This window comes from Chelonia mydas, chromosome 17 (assembly GCF_015237465.2).
Source record: "Chelonia mydas isolate rCheMyd1 chromosome 17, rCheMyd1.pri.v2, whole genome shotgun sequence".
Classification (NCBI taxonomy): Eukaryota; Metazoa; Chordata; order Testudines; family Cheloniidae; genus Chelonia; species Chelonia mydas.
Genome location: NC_051257.2, coordinates 22,714,298 through 22,733,279, shown reverse-complemented (window position 1 = coordinate 22,733,279; position 18,982 = coordinate 22,714,298). Strand labels below are relative to the sequence as shown.

At 46.2% G+C, this 18,982-nt stretch overlaps 1 protein-coding gene across 1 annotated transcript in view; it reads right to left on the bottom strand.

Moving 5' to 3' along the window:
• Positions 1-439: 439 nt before the first annotated feature.
• The window catches only part of LOC102934149 (myeloperoxidase-like), a 62,050-nt gene continuing 43,507 nt past the window's right edge, over positions 440-18,982 (bottom strand). The window contains exons 8-12 of the mRNA XM_043531290.1: positions 18,442-18,694; positions 11,640-11,810; positions 8,768-9,005; positions 6,895-7,112; positions 440-2,443 (exon numbers count right to left, since the gene is read on the bottom strand). Coding sequence (XP_043387225.1) covers positions 6,905-7,112; positions 8,768-9,005; positions 11,640-11,810; positions 18,442-18,694 — 870 coding nt within the window. The 3' untranslated portion in view covers positions 440-2,443; positions 6,895-6,904. The remainder of the gene's footprint in view (positions 2,444-6,894; positions 7,113-8,767; positions 9,006-11,639; positions 11,811-18,441; positions 18,695-18,982) is intronic.

Below are 18,982 nucleotides of genomic sequence, written 5' to 3'. Positions count from 1 at the left end.
ACCAAGATGAGAGCAGCCCTCACAGTTCACAAGAGAGTGGCGACAGCCCTCTGGAAGCTTGCAACGCAAGACAGCTACTGGTCAGTAGGCAGTGGGGAAATCTACTGTGGGGGTGTCAAGGTTCCTTCCCCACTCTGAACTTTAGGATACAGATGTGGTGAAATGCATGAAAGACCCCACTAAGCTTATTTTTACCAGCTTAGGTTAAAAACTTCCCCAAGATACAACGATTTTTTGTTCTTGAACCGTATGTTGCCACCACCAAGCGCTTTAAACAAAGAACAGGGAAAGAGCCCACTTGGAGATGTTTTCCCCCAATATATCCCCTAAAGCCCTACACCCCCTTTCCTGGGGAAGGCTTGATAAGAATTCTTACCAATTTGTACAGGTGAACACAGACCCAAACCCTTGGATCTTAAGAACAATGAAAAATTAATCAGGTTTTTAAAAGAAGAATTTTAATTAAAGAAATGGTAAAAGAATCACTTCTGTAAAATCAGGATGGTAAATACCTTACAGGGTAATCAGATTTAAAACATAGACAATCTCTCTAGGCAGAACCTTAAGTTACAAAAAGACACAAAAACAGGAATATACATTCCATCCAGCACAACTTATTTTACCAGCCATTAAACAAAAGGCAATTTAACGCATTTCTAGCTAGATTAATTACTAATTTAACAGGAGTTGTGAGGCTGCATTCCTGATCTGTTTCTTGCAAAAGCATCACACAGACAGACAAACCCTTTGTTCCCCCCCCCCACCTCCAGATTTTGAAAGTATTTTGCCCCCTTATTGGTTATTTTGGGTCAGGTGCCAGCCAGGTTATCTTAGCTTTTTAACCCTTTCCAGGTGAAAGGGTTTTGCGTCTGGCCAGGAGGGATTTTATAGCCCTGTATACAGAAAGATGGTTACCCTTCCCTTTATATTTATGACAGATGCCAGTTCATTTGCAAAAGTATAGGATGCCTTTAGCCAAGAGCTGATCCTTGCAGAACCCCACTAATAACCTCAGTCATTGATAATTCTCTGTTACCAATTATGTTTGAGATCTATCAGTTAGTCACCAATATGGAGCAGGTGCGAATGGTGGTTTTGCCAGCCTGAATGATTTTCATGGGGAGAGGTATCGCTCTGGCTCTAGGACTTTGTAAATTCAAACTTCCACTTCCACTCCCCTAACAGAGTACAGGGCCTTTACAAAATGGTTTGGAAAGTGTTTTTTTAAAACAAAAACAACCACCTGGTGTTCACTTACCTTCTCAAAAACAGCTGAGCAATTTTGCTCAAACTTTCCAGAAAATTAACCTGTGGTAAGTGTGGAAAATTTCAGACCTTAAAGTTTGGCAACTGAAAACAAAAGTTTCTAATGGAAAGTGTCAGGCAATCTTATCCAGAGGTGCTGATCCTGCCCCATCGATAATTAGCATAGTTTTTAGTGTGATTGCAGTGAGGTTGATCCCCACCCCAGACAGAAAAGAGTTAAAGAACTCCTGTGGGCACAATCAGCCTCAGTCTGCTGTACCTGTGAGGCATGTCAAGCCCGGAGATGGGTGGGTCCCTAAAAGGGAGGCAGGGTGGCACTCTGAAGGAGCAGGACTGCAACTCAGAGCCCTTTGGCCCCTGGAAGCAGGGATTGCAGAACAGGGAAAAAGTTTGAGAGCCTTGTCCCCCAAAGCTCTCTCAGAAAGGAGAAGTGCCAGGTCTTTTCTCTTTCTTTGGCTTCCCAAAGGTCTCAGACTATGCTTTTTGTGGGCTGCAGAAGCATGCTGACTTTTGGTTGGCACAAAAGGGGGCTGACGCCTTGAACGAAACAGCTGGGGGGCAGTGCCCTGGACTCTGAGACAGGAGTAGTGGCCCTTTCCCTGAGGGGTGCTAGAGACGTATATAGTCTGCTAGATAGTGCTATTTGGTTAACAGTATATTTGTTCCAATGTACTAACAATAATCAGAAATGGGAGGTGATTGTACCCAAATACACTTTTGCATAAATCAGGCTTTATTGAGATAATATCTTAAATGTGTACAACTTGTCCATTCACCATTCAGAGAAACCAGAAAGAGAATCAATCACCTGTATTATAAAGAAATTGAAGAATCACAAAAATAGGTGCCAGTAGGCAGCCTACAATCACTAACTTGTAAATCTGCGCTCATGGGCTTCAATTCAATCTGGACATCTTTAGCTAGTGTTATTAGCTAATCCTGGTTCTTTTAGCAATGGCCACTTGCAAGCTAATTACAGGGTTGGAAGTTTCTGCAAATGGAAGAAAATCAACACAAACACAGGCAAAATGGCAGCAGCTAGGCCATGCATTCCAGCCAGGAAAAGTCAGTGGAGGGTTAGACTGAAAGGAGTGAAGGATCCTTGCCAGCAGCATCCTGAATCCAGCCCTCCAAGGAAATCTCAACTTCCATCATAAGGAGTCATTGGATGCTTGTTCTGTGGGGTGAAATGGGAAAGGTGTCAATAAAGCAGAGAAGGCTCCTGGGTGGCTGGGATTGTCCTGGACATGAAATTTCCCCTGAAATATTGTGTATTCTGCCTCTGAGTGAAACAGTGTTTGGTGTTGAACATTCAGCACCTGTAATTACCCAGGTTATCCCCTTTAGCCTTTTTAGAATATTGGCACAATATTAGCTTTTTCCCCAGTCCTCTGGGACTTTCCCATTCTTTCTAATATTTGTTAAAAATTAAGATCAATGGCTCAGAAAGTTGGCTAGATTGTCGGGCTCAACGGGTAGTGATCAATGTCTCCGTGTCTAGTTGGCAGCCGGTATCAAGTGGAGTGCCCCAAGGGTCGGTCCTCGAGCCGGTTTTGTTCAATATCTTCATAAATGATCTGGAGGATGGTGTGGATTGCACCCTCAGCAAGTTTGCAGATGACACTAAACTGGGAGGAGAGGTAGATACGCTGGAGGGTAGGGATAGGATACAGAGGGCCATAGACAAATGAGAGGATTGGGCAAAAGAAATCTGATGAGGTTCAACAAGGACAAGTGCAGAGTCCTGCCCTTAGGACGGAAGAATCCCATGCACCGCTACAGACTAGGGACCGAATGGCTCGGCAGCAGTTCTGCAGAAAAGGATCTAGGGGTTACAATGGACGAGAAGCTGGATATGAGTCAACAGTGTGCCCTTGTTGCCAAGAAGGCTAACGGCATTTTGGGCTGTATAAGTAGGGGCATTGCCAGCAGATCGAGGGACGTGATCGTTCCCCTCTATTCGACATTGGTGAGGCCTCATCTGGAGTACTGTGTCCAGTTTTGGGCCCCACACTACAAGAAGGATGTGGAAAAATTGGAAAGAGTCCAGCGGAGGGCAACAAAAATGATTAGGGGACTGGAACACATGACTTATGAGGAGAGGCTGAGGGAACTGGGATTGTTTAGTCTACGGAAGAGAAGAATGAGGGGGGATTTGATAGCTGCTTTCAACTACTTGAAAGGGGGTTCCAAAGAGGATGGATTTAGACTGTTCTCAGCGGTAGCAGATGACAGAACAAGGAGTAATGGTCTCAAGTTGCAGTGGGAGAGGTTTAGGTTGGATATTAGGAAAAACTTTTTCACTAAGAGGGTGGTGAAACACTGGAATGCGTTACCTCGGGAGGTGGTGGAATCTCCCTCCTTAGATATTTTTAAGGTCAGGCTTGACAAAGCCCTGGCTGGGATGATTTAGTTGGGGATTGGTCCTGCTTTGAACAGTGGGTTGGACTAGATGACCTCCTGAGGTCCCTTCCAACCCTGATAGTCTATGATTCTATGATTCTATGAATGCTTCTTGGCCAATTCTTTTGGAACTCTTGGATGCAAATTCTCTGGTCTTGCAGATTTAAAGAAATTTCTCTTTAGCAGGTGTAGTTTCACATCTGCCTAGTTACTGCTGGAATAAAAGGTATGTCACTGACACTGTAAGACACAATTGCATCATCCAGCTTCTTTTCAATCTGATATTAGTGGGCTCTTTAATCTACTGGACAAACGCATTACAAGGTCCAGTGGCTGGCATATGAAGCTAGACAAATTCAAACTGGCAATAAACTCTAATGGTTAACAGTGAGGGTGATCAACTACTGGAGCAGATTACCAAAGGGTGGGATGGAATCTCCATCTCACTGGCACCTTGCTTTCTCCTGGTCTCTGTAGCGCTCAGCTCCTGAGGACTGAAATGCTTTAATTTAGCCCAAGTGATTGGGCTCAATATAGGGGTTACTGAGTGTAATTTAGTGTCCTGTGCTATATGGGGGTCAGACGAGATGATCAGGGATCCCTCTGCCCTTAAAGTCTATGAAAGCTGGAGTCGTTCAATCAGGTTTGGGTGTCTCTTTCTCCAAGTTATGCTCTAGCGCAATCACAATCACTGGTGTCGATACAGGACTGATTGGGTAATGTCATCTGGCCTGGCCTGTGCAGGAGGTCTCTAGACGGTGAGAATGGTCTCTTTTGTCCTTACAAATCTATGAATGGGGTACAGTTAGGATCGATGGGCTGAAATTAAGGGAAAGGTTAAGCTGAAGACCAGCGCTAACAGCAATCCTGCCACCATGCTGTCCGGCGAGGCTCAGTTCCCTCCTGCAGCCTTTTCAGCATCACACGAGGCAATTGGGAGACCAACTGAGACAGTGAGGGCTAAAGTGTCTGCAGTACACAGGTGATACCCAGCTCTGCTCTCCTTTATACCGCCAGCATACACCACCACCTTCCAGGTTTCTGTGACAGGGTGTACTTGTCCCGCACTGGACAAGGAGGGGTTAACCCCACACTGTGGGCCAAGGAAGCCACATCCCCTTGTCCCTGCTGGCCTTGCTTCAACTGGAGTACCCACATAGGGGGAGCAGCCCAGCTCATTCAGAGCTGACTGCTGAGGAGGGAGGACACACGCTAGTAGTTTCCCACCTTGGAGCTGCTGGAGTCCAAGATTATGGAGGCCAAGCCCACAAAGGATCTGGACAGATACTCAGCTACTCACGGACACTCAGGAGATGTTGGAACTGCTGGGAGCTTTACAGGTCAGAGACCCTGGAGACCGAGGAAATCCGGAAATCCAGAGACTGCGCCACTGGAAGATACAGTGGGAAGTAGCCCACATCTAATTGATCCAACTGTAGGACTGGATCAATGGAAATGATTAGCGGGCTGGGGCACATGACTTACAAGGAGAGGCTGAGGGAACTGGGCTTATTTAGTCTGCAGAAGAGAAGAGTGAGGGGGGATTTGCAGGGTATTGCAATTCCTTGTATCTAGGAGGGAAGACCAAGCCCTGAGGAAAAACAGCTTGTTCAAAACACAGCAACGTGGTTGCTCTGCAACACAGGACACTGGGAACACATCACCCCAGCATGCCGTTCTCTGCACTGGCTCCCCATTCAATTCAGAGCCCAGTTCCACGGGGTGCTGTCTGGATTTTTCAAGACCCTGCATGGCACTGGTCCTGGCTCCCTGAGAGATCAGTCACCCTGCTGCAGCCAGGGGTCCTCCGGCACCTGAGTTCCACTGGAACACTAGGGCTGGCCAGAAACAGCACTTCCAGTTTGGGGAAAAATGAGGTCTCTAATTGTTTGGTTCCAATTCAAAACAAAATTGAGACCTTTCAAAATCCCCCACACCCAAATATGAGTACATGCACCAGCCCACCCCAGGATATCCAATAGCCTGATTGTTAAGGCACTCTCACGTGGGATGAAAACACCCCAGGTTCACATTCCCGATCTGCAGTAGGCGCTTGGATCTTGCACATCCCAGGTGAGTACCCTGACCACCAGGCAATAGAATCAGCCTCTCTGGAGCAATAAACATGTAATTTTTTCAATATAAAATGGAACAGCTCCAACAGGAGTCATTGAAAGAGAGTGACTCTATAGCCTAGTGGTTAGAGCACTTACTTGGGATGTGGAAGACCCAAGTCCTTGCTCCTGAGCAAGCTGTTGTGGGGTAGGGCTGGTTCTCTCCAGAAAGTCCATCCTGGACCTGAGAAACCTTCCAAATGACGTTAAAATTATTTCAATCCCCTTGAGGCCAGAAAGGGGGAGCACATTTTCATCTGTAACTCGTGGGAGCTTGGTCGATACTATGGGGATGAACACCGTGTAAGTGCCTGAATAGAACACTAGACACGATTTCAGAAATATCATCCCAGCAGTGAGGTCTAGGAGGCTGTGTACCAAGGGAAAGCGTGGAAACCCCACCTCTTGGGAGCCTGGCTATGACACTAGAGAAACACTACAGGGAACAATCCTGCACTGGCCGCAGGGACAGGGCCTGCATGGGGCCTAACAGATCCTTCCCATTTCTAGAGTGGATGAATCTCTCTTAAGAAGATAACTATGAGTACAGTCAGAATATGATCAGCTGTCAGAATATGATCCACAGCCAGGGATCTAGGGTTCCCAGTCCAACTCCCACTGGAGTAAATGGAAAGCCTCCCACTGTCTTCAGTGACGGTCTGTGAGCAGGGTGGGTGAAGGCTGGGTCATTGGTACCGGGGCCAGGCAGTGACAGAGCCTTAGGGACCAGAGAGTCAATGGGTTTGTGTTCACTAGAAAATCAGGGCGTGACAGAACATGGCCCTGAACTAGCTGTGTTAACTAACGTGGTGTTAAAACCAACTTTGCAGTGGGTGTATTCGCCAGTGCGTTGGTTAACACAACTCCGCCAAGCGGTGCTAACATTCCCTCATGTTATAGTGAAGACAAGCAGCAGCCTCTGGGGCAGATAGGAAGATCAAGGTGGGGGATTGGGAGGAAAGATCTGTTTGAGGAAGGGTGGCTGGAAGAGTGAGTTTGTTTGGAGATTGGGGTTGATCTGGGGAGGAAAGGCCAGGGAGTGCTGGGGAGGGGAAGTCTCCACATGGGCCCAGTTGCGTGTGTTTCTCTGGGCACGGGGTCCATTCTGTACCTTCCACTCCCTAGTTACTGCGTTGTCTCCAAGGTGACAAGTCAAGACGGTCGATCATTCTGCAGTTCACAAAGTCCTCAGGATAGCGGTTGACCCTGAACACGTCCCTGGGCACCTCTCTAATGCGAGTGTTATCACAGAGAACCCGTGGCAATGAACTGCTGCTCAGGGCACGGCGCTGCTGTGGAGTGAAAACCCCGGGATTCTCCCACCAGAACCTACAAAGAAGCAGAAAAGCAGCAGTGTTACAGCCTGGGTTTATCCTTCTTGGGAATTAATTTAGTTCTGGGGGGTCATGATTTTGTTTTGTCTCCATGGATATGGAAAGTAGCCTTGCCTGTGAAAAGGAAATAGAAGTGATGGGGTGTGAAATCTGGGACTCATTGTAGTCAGCAGCAAAACTCCCACCAGCTGCAGTGGGCCACAATTTCACCTGGTAGTTTAAAAAAAGTGTATTTCTAATGTGAATAAATCTCCTATAGCCAAACTGCCTTCAAGATTTCCAGAGAAAGACTGTGAAGATTTTATACAGATAAGTTCTACTGAAAATGAAAAGAAATTTAGATTGCAAAGTCACGGGATAAAAAGCTTCCGCAGGAGTCACAGCTGTTCTCTGGCCTGTGCTGTGCAGGAGCTCAGATGATGATCACCATGGTCTCTTCTGGCCTTAACATCTATGGATCTATGCAAAGGTTAGGAAATCCCTGAATTAAGGTTGCCTGCACAATCTTAACTCTGCCCTCTTGTGCGTATGGGCTGTGTTAGAGACCTTAACTGAATGTTCACATACTGTTTAGTCCACAAACAACCCCTGGCTCACTCAACGCACGGTGCTGTATGAATGAGGTAGCTGCCCAGTTCTTTGTTGTAACAGTGGGCTTGGGGGGCCAGTCAACCTAGTGGTTGGAGGACTTGACTCCCTGCTTGTGTGGTCGAGGTGCTTCAGACTTTAAGACAGGGTGGACAGGGGCATGCAATGGAGTGGAGCACCTGGGTAAGAGGGTCTGCAATGGGTGAGAACCCTGGAATAAATTGGCTAGAATAGTGAGCTGGCTACCATGGCCACCTCCTCAAAGGTTTCAAAGAAGGATGATGTGAGGTGAACACGGCAGGGGCCACACGCTGAACAAGAGGAATATAAAGAAATATTGAACAGCTGCCTCATTCCTGGAGCACTGTCCATCCTGCGTACTGACTGACATTGTTTTTCCCAGCACCCCGACAACATGCGATCATGTAATTAAAAAGACGGTCAAAATGCATACGCACAAGGGTGCCAAATTAAGATTGCAGGCAGCCTCATTTCTGAGTGCTTCTGAGTGCTCAACTTTGCAAACTACAAAACTTTCTTTTAACGTAGTGTTTCTGAATGTCATCAGTTATGGGAGAATGGTGGTGACACTGTTGTTAAAAGGAAAACTCTGCTGCAACAATAACAGTCAAATTAAACCTGCATTTGTAAGAAATGTTTTTAAAGTGGCAATACATAAAACAGAAATCAAAATTCACATAGTGTTTGCATTTTTCATGTTGGTTTGAAAAGCAGGCTGGATTCATAAACACAGGATAACGACCCCAGAAATGATCACCTTTAAAGGAGATTTAAGGGGGTGTTTCACCTTTCTTCAGAGCCCTCTAAAGACCATCCATGCACCAGTGATTGGAGCTGCCTGGCCACATAGGGGTTAATCAACTGCCCTTCCCACAAGGGCGCCCCTTTAATAACTGTGAATGAAACTCCGGTATTGAGCTGTGGAGCTTGGAACACCAAGCAAGCTCATCGGCGAGGGAATGGAACAGCACATGACACCGACTGCCGTTTGTTCTTTTGTAAATAAAATGGAAGTGGAGATTCACCCTCCAGTCAGCCTACCTGTCCCCATCTCGCAATTTCCTGAACTGAGATCCAATGATGCAAGCCAGGAGAGGTCCCACTCTGCCATTGGGAACAAACGGCTCTGCCATAGCCCCAATCCAGATGTCAATATTGTCTGGTGTCCCGTACAGGTCCATGAACTTCTTGGCTAGCTTACGATTTCTCAGCACTTTAGAGAGTTCAGCTAAGTTGCGAGGCTGTGAAAGCCCACAGAATTGCCTCCAGGCGTTATACCCTGCAGAACCAGAGCAGAGCAGTCAGTACTGCCATCTGTGCTAGCATCGCCCCATTTGTAGTCCATTCCCCACGGGCAGCCCGCTTTGCCATTGCCCACTAGTAACATTTGCCTTGTCCAGGATTTTAAAACGTATTTCAGCTGATGTTGATGTGTCATCTAGAATCAGACACTGAATTAACACAGTACTGTCTTCACAAATGGGAGTGGGAGTTAAAGCTGACTTAGAAAGTTCAGTGTCCTACTCATCTTGCATCTCAACTACTGCAGCAGTCTCTTCTCTGGCCTTGACAAATGCAATCTTGCTCCACTCATAACGATCCAGAATACTTCTGCAAGGATAATTTTCCTAGCCAATTGCTTTAACCACGTCATTCCTCTCTTTAGATCCCTCCACTGTCTCCCACTTCTCTAATGCATTGAACACAAGCTGCTTGTATTCACTTTCAAGGCCATTTATGCCTATCATCAAGGCCTCACCCTGCCTATCATCTCTCATGTACCATCTAAGTGTCAGTGCCTACCTGACTGGCCAATGGCAGCCTCCATTGCCCACTTGTTAAATTTTCAAGCAAGCACCTTTGAGCTTTCTCTCATGCTGTCCCTTGCACGTGGGAGGAGCTCCCTGTCAACATTCTCAAAGCGACCTCATTATCCTCCTTCAAACTCTCCTGTGTGTGATGCCTACACAAGCTTGCCAACAGTTAGGCTGCTGCTGTTTTCAGACCCACTGCCTGGTGGGCTGATCAATACTGTCTAGCTGTTTCCTTGTGCTTCCCTGGAGGTATGTCTGTAGCCATCTATTGTCTCATCTTATACTTAGATTCTTCCTCTGTCTTTTTGTTCTGTGTTTGTACAGGGCCTAGCACAGTGAGGTGCTGCTCCAGTACTTGAGCTCCTAGGTTCTATGGTAAAACAAATAACAATAATAATCCAAGGTTCAGAATCTGCCAAAGGACATTGTTCTGGTTTTGAAAGTTTGAGCAATTTCTACCAAAAAGTGAAGTCCAGATACTATTCCTGCTGGGAAAAATTGTTTTCATGGACTCCAAGGTCAGAAGGGACCCCTGATCATCTAGTCTGACCTCTTGTAGAGCACAGGCCAGAAACTTCCCCAAAAGAATTTCTTTTGAACGAGTGTATCGTTTAAAAAATCCATCCAACCTGGATTTAAAAGTTGCCAATGATGGAGAATCCACCACAACCCTTGGTCAAATTGCACCAGTGGTTGATTACCATCACTTAAAAATTTATGCCTTATTTCAAATCCAAATTTGTCTAGCTTCAGCTTCCAGACACTGGGTCTTGTTGTACCTCTCTCTGCCCATTTAAAGAGCCAATTATCAAATTTCTGTTCCCCATGTGGTACTTACAGACTGATCAAATCAACCATTAACCTTTTCAGCGTCAAACTAAACAGATTGAGCTCCTTGCCTCTCTCACTATAAGGCATGTTTTCCAATCCTTCAATCATTCTTATGGCTCTTTTCTGAACTTTCTCCAGGTTATCAACATCCTTCTTGAATTGTGGGCACCAGCACTGCACACAGTATTCCAGCAGTAGTCGCACCAGTGCCAGATTCAGAGGTAAAATAACCTCTCTGTTGCTACTCAAGATTCCCCTGTTTATTTCTCCTAGGATCTCATTAACTCTTTTGGCCATGGCATTGCACAGGGATCTCACGTTCAGCTGATTGTCCACCATGACCCACAAATCTTTGTCAGAGTTTGAGGCAGTTACAGCAGAAACTCTCCTGGACATCTTCTCCATGTTGGGTGCTGAGACTCTGTCCTCTCCTACCCCTTTTACCATGAGCCCTCTTGGTGGGGCTGCCCCCTGCCCTCTCGAGTGTTCCCAGGGCTCTGCCTTTGGTTCATCTCCCTTCGCTCCCTGGACAGCCTCACAGGACTCAGCTCTCATCTGCACACTGATGGCTCACACAGCTCTCTCCATGCCTCGCCTGTCTCCTGCCGTCCAATCCCGCCTCTCAGCCTGGCTCTCTGACATCTCTCTTCGGGTGTCCTGCATCATCTTACCCGGGACACGGCGAAACCCAAACACCTTCCCTTCCCTCCCAAACCTTCCCTCTTCTGCACCACCATCGATAGCCCGCAGCCCCGTCACTCGGGCCTGCACTGCAGGGGCTATTTCTGACTCTGCCCTCTCCCTTGCTGCCCATCCAGGTCATTTCCAAACTCTGCTGCTTCCTCCTCAGCATCTCCAAGATCCCTTCTTTTCTTTCCATTCCACACCAAATCTCTTGTCCAGGTCCTGACTGCTGCACCAGCCTCCCTCTGGCCACCCGGACACTCCCTTTCCCTCTGGCCCATCCAGAATCCAGCAATAGAGCCACCTTCCTTCTCCATCCATGATCACATCCCTCCCCTGGCTCTCATCAGTTCTGACATTAGATCTAAGCCTCTGTCCACCTTCTCCAAGTCTCTGCCCAGTTCTGCCCCTCCCTGGTTATCTTTCTTTTTCAATGTTGTATTACCCCCCTTCTCCTCTATTCCGCCTTCTCCTCTGTCCTTCCTGGGTTGTCTGGAAAAGCCTAGCACATTGTGGAAGCAACTGCAAACAACGCAGAAAGAACACTATTAGTACCTGAGGGATGCAGTCTTATGCTTACTTACCTGGAAGACCATGATCTCTTCCCCGTTGCAGGTTTAAGGCTGCTAGATCCAGTCCAATTATTTCTACCTGTTCAAAAAGCCGCTCCTGGAGCTCCTCAACCACCATTTGGTTCTGTTTCATTAGTTTTGCATGGTTAACCAGCAGACCACGGAGAAGCGGGTCAATGCCACCTGCAATGAAGGTCAAGTCCAGAAAGAAACAGAACAGTCTGTAATACATTCCACCTTGTAGGCTACATTTTGTGCAACAGAAGGTTAGCCCCAGTGCTCACTTTGCTCCTCAGGGGTCACCTGAGATCCTTCCTGCTCTGATGGTTGGGAAGGTTCTTCCTAGCACCATATTCCCCCTAAGGAACCAGAGTAGTTTTTAAGAATGTCTGCAGATGCAGAGGCCTGTTGGCTGATAACAACATGAGCTGCTCAAAGGAAGCCAAGCAGTTTTAGTAAACAAACTGCATAGGAAGAACCGGGAAGGCTTCTCCTTCAGGAAAAATGGATCTTTGTGTTTCTACCTCACAGCAATAAAATAGGAGCTGGAAAAGGCCTCACAGGTAGAGCTGGCTGGGCAATGTGTGTTTTGTTCCTGGGAAAAATTTCATTGAAATTTATCTTCAAAAGTATAACAGAGGCTTGGGTGGCTGGGTTGCCTAGTGGTTAGATCTCCTGGCTCTCAGCCCCCTGCTGAGCTCCACCTTTAAGGCTGGGGGTGGATAGGAGGACCCAGGCCCTCCCTCTCCACCATCTCCCAGCCCAGAGCCCTGTGTATGTCAACCCCCAAACAGGGGGTTGGTGTCCCTCCCAACAGGTAGTCCAATCCACTGCCCTGAGTTACTTCCTACCAGTGGGTTCAGCTTGGGGCATGGCCCCTCTAGTCCAATCTTCCAGGCAGCATGCTCCCTGTAGTGTTCCCTCTTGGGTCTGGGGCAGCACCTCGCTGCGATCCCCGGCTCCTTCAGGCAGGGCAGCCACGAACTAGTGAGGGCAAGCCCCACAATATCTCGGGGATCCACTCAATCAGTTTTCCCTGATTCTGGGGGTTCCTTTGCGGTCTCCCCTTGGCTGGAGAGCTAGCTCCTGTCTCTACACCAGTCAGCCCTGAAGTGAGCCAGGTGCCCTCCTTTTCTCTCCCCTATAGGCCTGGCATTGGCTGCAGGCATAATGGGGAGAGGTTAGTTGGGCCCAAAGTCTCTTTTTAACCCCTTCCGTGCTGGTGGGTGGTTCCCCTTCTTCACCACAAAAAGTTTTCAGGTTTTCATCAAATACCTGAAAATCAAAATTTTGGGACCAACAGTGGCAAAAAAGTGAAAAATACCTGGTTTTCAGCTGAAATGTTTTGGTATTCAGGTTTTCAACAACAACAATTAAAAAAATGTTGTTATAAGTGGGGAATTTCTGTGGAAATTTTTATTTTGACAAAAAAGCCCCCATTCATCGAAAAAAATGTTTCAAATAAAAACTTTCACCAAGCTCTACATAAAGAAAAGGAGGACTTGTGGCACCTTAGAGACTAACAAATTTATTTGAGCATAAGCTTTCGTGAGCTACAGCTCACTTCATCGGATGCATGCAGTGGAAAATACAGTGGGGAGATTTATATACACAGAGAACATGAAACAATGGGTGTTACCATACACGCTGTAACCAGAGTGATCAGGGAAGGTGAGCTATTACCAGCAGGAGAGCCGGGGTGCGGGGGGAGGAGGTAACCTTTTGTAGTGATAATCAAGGTGGGCCATTTCCAGCAGTTGACAAGAATGTGTGACGTCCACATATCTATTCAGGGGACACCATCACAGGGCCTAATCACATCAGCCACACTATCAGAGGCTTGTTCACCTGCACATCCACCAATGTGATATATGCCATCTGCCATGCACATTGGCCAAACTGGACAGTCTCTACGTAAAAGAATAAATGGACGCAAATCAGATGTCAAGAATTATAACATTCAAACAAAAAAACTTCAAAAACAGACTCCAACGAGAGACTGCTGAATTGGAATTAATTTGCAAACTGGATACACTTAATTTAGGCTTGAATAAAGACTGAGAGTGGATGGGTCATTACACAAAGTAAAACTATTTCCCCTTGTCTGTCCCCCCCCCCACTGTTCTTGTCAACTGCTGGAAATGGCCCACCTTGATTATCACTACAAAAGGTTCCCACCACCCCCGCTCCCTGCTGGTAATAGCTCACCTTTCCTGATCACTCTTGTTACAGTGTGTATGGTAACACCCATTGTTTCATGTTCTCTGTGTATATAAATCTCCCCACTGTATTTTCCACTGAATGCATCCGATGAAGTGAGCTGTAGCTCACGAAAGCTTATGCTCAAATAAATTTGTTAGTCTCTAAGGTGCCACAAGTACTCCTTTTCTTTTTGCAGATACAGACTAATACGGCTGCTACTCCCAAGCTCTACATATAGGCGATACATGCCAGGCCCTCCTCATAGAGAAGGGCTTTGTTTTACAGTTCCTTTTGTTCTGTCTAGTTTTAAAATGTCCTCCCCAATGGTTTCGTAATTCCCTGGCTTCCCTTGGAAGAGTTGGCCAGCATTGAATTCCTTACTCTCAGGAACATTTTCCTGGAAATCAGCCTAAATTTTCCTTTTCTTAGTGTTACGCCATTACTCTCAATAACAGCTCCTGAAACACACTGAACAATCCTTCTGTCAGTGATGTAATGTAGTGCTAAGCTGTATTATCGAGTTCACAATTAGATATGAACATGGTCCTCAGGTTCTAGCCCTAGCAGCTCTCTGAGTGATGTCTATCCTAAAAGTGTACATAAGCTCCTTTAGCAGTTTTATCTGATTTGTCTATTCTCTTCATATCTGGCCACTTTGGAAATAGGTTCTTTTCCAAAGCTGGAACAGTAGTTCTGAGCTGTCTTCCCATCAGGATTTGGGCTGGACTATATCCAGTAGCCATGACTGGTGTTGATGTGTAACTCAGAAAGGCAAGGAATGGATTTTCTTGGCTGTCTGTTTAAAGCTCTCTCAGCCTCTCCATTTGCTTGTGGGTGATGTGGGCTGCTAGTAATGCGATTTTGATATTCAGGATATTATGAGTTCAGGGCTGTTGCTCAAAAGCTGTTGTTTAATTTCTGAAAAGCTATACAGTTCTTATAACGCTGAGTCTATAGTGGTGCCTCAGGCTAGACCCACTAAGGGACTTAGGCCCCTAATTTCCACGCCATAAGCCTGAATCCAACATTTAGGCAACACTGAGATCCTTAAAACCCTTGCTCCACTGCTGCCTAACTCTGTAGACACCTAAATTCCATAGCTGCCTACATGTCCACCAGTGGGCGTGCACAATGCCTCCGAAATCCTGATGCCACTGAGCTGCTCAGCACCCTAGCGCACACTTAAGTCCCAGCAGGATTTATAAGCTAGGTGTTCCCCTACCAGGCTTGGTCCCATTTGGGTCCTGTGCAGAAGACAGTCAGCAATAAGGAGAGTGGGAATTAGACTGGCTGAAGTTCATGCTCCCCAGTTAGCAAGGGAAGAGCGGTTTCCAAATCCCCCTCTGCTTGATTTTGCACAAGGCCTTGAACTCGGCTCTCCTACATCCCAGGTAAGAGCCCTAGCTGCCAGGCTATTGGTTAATCTGAGGGTGGGGGTGTCCCAGTCACTCCTGTCGAAGCTGTTCCATTTGGTATTAAGCAATTCATTGGGCCAGAGACAGAGAGCGAGAGATGTTGACTCGATAGCCTGGTGGCTAGGGCCTGTGTCTACCATGTGAAAGAGCCATGGTCAAGCCCTGGCTCCAATGACTATTTACTTATTCACAAGTAGTGAGTTCACCCATGTCATACTTTGGCTAATTTGGTTTAAGATTCTGCTGAATGAGTCATAGTAAGTTGAAAGGTAGGGCGGTCAGTTCTAAAGTGGCTGCACTCTGTCCCATTGTATATATATCCAATTAGCATGAAATGCATATAAAATGAGTGTCACCACTAAATGTGAGTGAAAGGAGCTATAGAATTGTGTATTTTTAAAATATAGCAGAATGCTATTGATAAACTCAAAATCTTGGGGGGAAAAAATCTCCTGTTTGAGATACTTGTTCGTAATCTAGGTAAGGCCATTTGTTTTCCGTTTGTACTGATTTTTATTGAAAAATTCCTGGATTTTACAAAAGCTTTTATCTGGTTTTTACTGATTGTCACAACTCATGGACCTGAAAACTCTGATTATGTTAAGAAAATCCAATACATTACATTAGGTACATATGTCTATGTTAGTAAATCAGGCTAAGTGAAAATGCAAGGCTGTCTGTTAAAGTAACACAATGTAGTGGAAGATACACATAGGCAAGTGCATATGTTAATGTACAGTTCATGAAGTAACTTTTAAATTGCTTTTACTTTCAGTCCTCTTACTTTTCTCTGCTTGTTGCTTTTTTTTCTGTCCCTCATCCAACATTAACCCTGGTATTTACTCAGAAAACTGGGAAATTAATTTTTTGCACTGATTTTCACCTCTTTTTTAGTTTTTGTAATAAACACTGATAAATCCCTAGATAATTTTAAAGACAATAAAAACTGAAAATGAAGGGCCTTGACCATAGAGTAGTTAGAGCGCAGTCCCAGCCAGGTGTTAATCCTGCCTGCTACATCCTAAAGGTAGCTAGGTGCCATCTAAAGACACAGATAGAAGCCCAATGGGATCTTCTCAATAGACATTAGGCACGTAGGTGCTTTGGGAAATTCCACTAGCTTCTATCTGCATCTTTAGATATCTAAAGACCTTTGAAAATCTGGTCCTAGGCCTCTGCATCTCAGTCTCTGGAACTGTAAAATGGAGATAATTCCCACCTCTGAAGGTCATGAGACTTACTTCTTGTTTGGAAAGTGATTTTGGGTCCTTGATTAAAGGCATATTTAATATGAAAACAGTACATTGTATAAGTTTTATAAACTAAGCCAACTATCACCAAAAGCATCATTTAAAAATGGTGGCTTATTAGAATTAATAGAACAGCTATTAAAAGTTATGTTGCATTGTAACTGGGAATTATATCTACACTGATGAGAGGCAGAACATTCAAAGCAGAAGATTAAACTAGCCCTGCAGCAGGAGTAAAACACAATTTAGCCTCAGCTCACGTTCCAGGTCTTTAAGGATACAATTATCAGAAAGTTCTTTTGCAGATGCCCACTGCTAGTTTTTGCATATAATTTCATAGTTTAAGTGGTATTGCAAGGTTTCATTTACTCAACACAGTGAAAGTTACTGGCAGCTTTTAAAATCTTTCCTAGAATCCCAGAGAGACTAGGTGGGTGAGGTAATATCTTTTATTGGACGAACATCTGTTGGTGAGAGAGACCAGCTTTCGAGCTACACAGAGCTCTTCTTCAGGTAGTGTAGCACAAAACCTGGTCTCTCTCCCCAACAGAAGTTGGTCCAATAAAAGATATTACCTCACCCACCTTGTCTTGCTAATATCCTGGGACCAAAATGGCTGTAACAACGCTGCATACTAGAGTAATTTTGTTGCTCTTTTTTAATGTCCTTCAATTTGTTTTTTAATTCTGGTGCCCAGAGCTGAATGCAGCATTCCAAGTGTAGTCACAGTCGAACAGAGACTTACCTTCTTGTTCCATGAGCTGTTCCATCTGCACACGCAGCTCAAACTTGCACTGGCTATTTGTAGTGCCATGTTTAGATTGAAGCTCATGGCTCACCTGCTGTCCATTGTTTATCCATTTTAGACTTTTCTACCATTACCCATCACCAGGCGTGATGCGTGAACTACCCTTTTGGGGAGGCTAACCCCCGGCCCTGCCCTTCCTCACCCCCTCCCCGCTGGAGCTTTGAACCCCCACCGGCAGCCCCCCAGCCCTGGGCCACCTGAGTGCCCCCAGTCCAGGAGCACTGGGTGGGCGGCCTCAGTGCCCCCAGCCCCAGAGCGCTGGGCAGTCGGCCCTTGGCGTGGCCCCTAGTGCCCCAGAGCCTTAGCCAGGTGACCCCCGTTGTGGCACCCAGCGTCCCAGAGTGTCACGCAGGCTGTGCGGCCCCCAGTGCCCCAGAACGCTGTGTGGGTGACGTGGCCTCTGCACCTGCAGTCCTAGAGCATCGGGTGGGCAGCCACAACACCTAGCAGCCCAAGCACTGGCCCCAGCTGCTCCAAGTCCCGGGCCATGGGCCAACAGGCCCCAGCCCCATGCCCCAGCCCCAGCCTGGGCCATGGGGAAAGAGGAGGAAGCAGGAGGGGGCCTCAGGGTGAAGATGAGCATTGCCATGCCAGGCTGTTTACGGAGGCTCAGCCTCCTCTGGCCTCCGATACCCGCCGCTCATGCCCATCACCATACTGACTTAGTACCTTCCAGGTTAATTAGATTAGCATCGTGAGGTCCTACTGGACTTCACAGAGTCTTTGGCTCATCTCCCTTCCCCCTGGATATGAGAAGCTCTAGCTGTGGAAGGTGTGGGGAGGGCGATTGTAAATGTCATTCTGGAAAACCTCTTATCGAAGAAGAAGGTTTTGCAGACCCAAGTCTATAAAAGGTCTATAATAAATATCCCTGTGGCCAGATAGTTACCTTTGATGAAAACTGTTTATTTGCTGGAATTGAGGAAATGATTTATTAACTGAAAACATGTCCTGATGCATAGAAACAAATGATCAGATGTAACGAGCTTTAGGTTCTGATTCAGGAATGTACTTAAGCATGTGGTTAACTTGAAGCATGTGCTTAAGTCCCAGTGAACTCATCTGCTTAAGCACATTGTTGAATCTCTGCCTTGCTGGCAAAGCAGGACTGCAGGCAGGGCCTGGCAAAGCATGCTTACCTTCCATTACAACCCTCCAGGAAGCACTGAATGTGAGGTGAAGAGGGACCCGGAAATGTGGACCCAAAGGTTGGAAATGATCATCTAAACGGATCACAAAAGGCTGTACTGCACCATGACCAAACCGAAAAGCCAAGGAGAATACATTTGCCACGGTGGGATCCACAGACTCATCATAGCCCCCATAGCATGGTATTTCCTTCTCAGTCTCATCTCCAAGCAGAAGTGGCAAGTAGTCTCTGTATGTTACTACCTGGAAGGGAGTACAGACTGAGTTAGAAGCTCATATACACTCTTTCTAAAGGAAAAAAACAATCACTTTCTAACATTATCAATAGGATTGGTCAAAAATTCTGTGTCAAAATGCAAGACATCAATGAAACAGCCAGGAAGGTAGAAGACAACAAGAAGGAAATTTTAAATATATGAGACACAAAAGCAATTCAAGCAATGGCTTTGTTCTGTTACTAGGTATGGATGGCAAAATTGTGCGTAATGATGCAGAAGAGGCAGAAGTCTTCAACAAATATTTCTGTTCTGT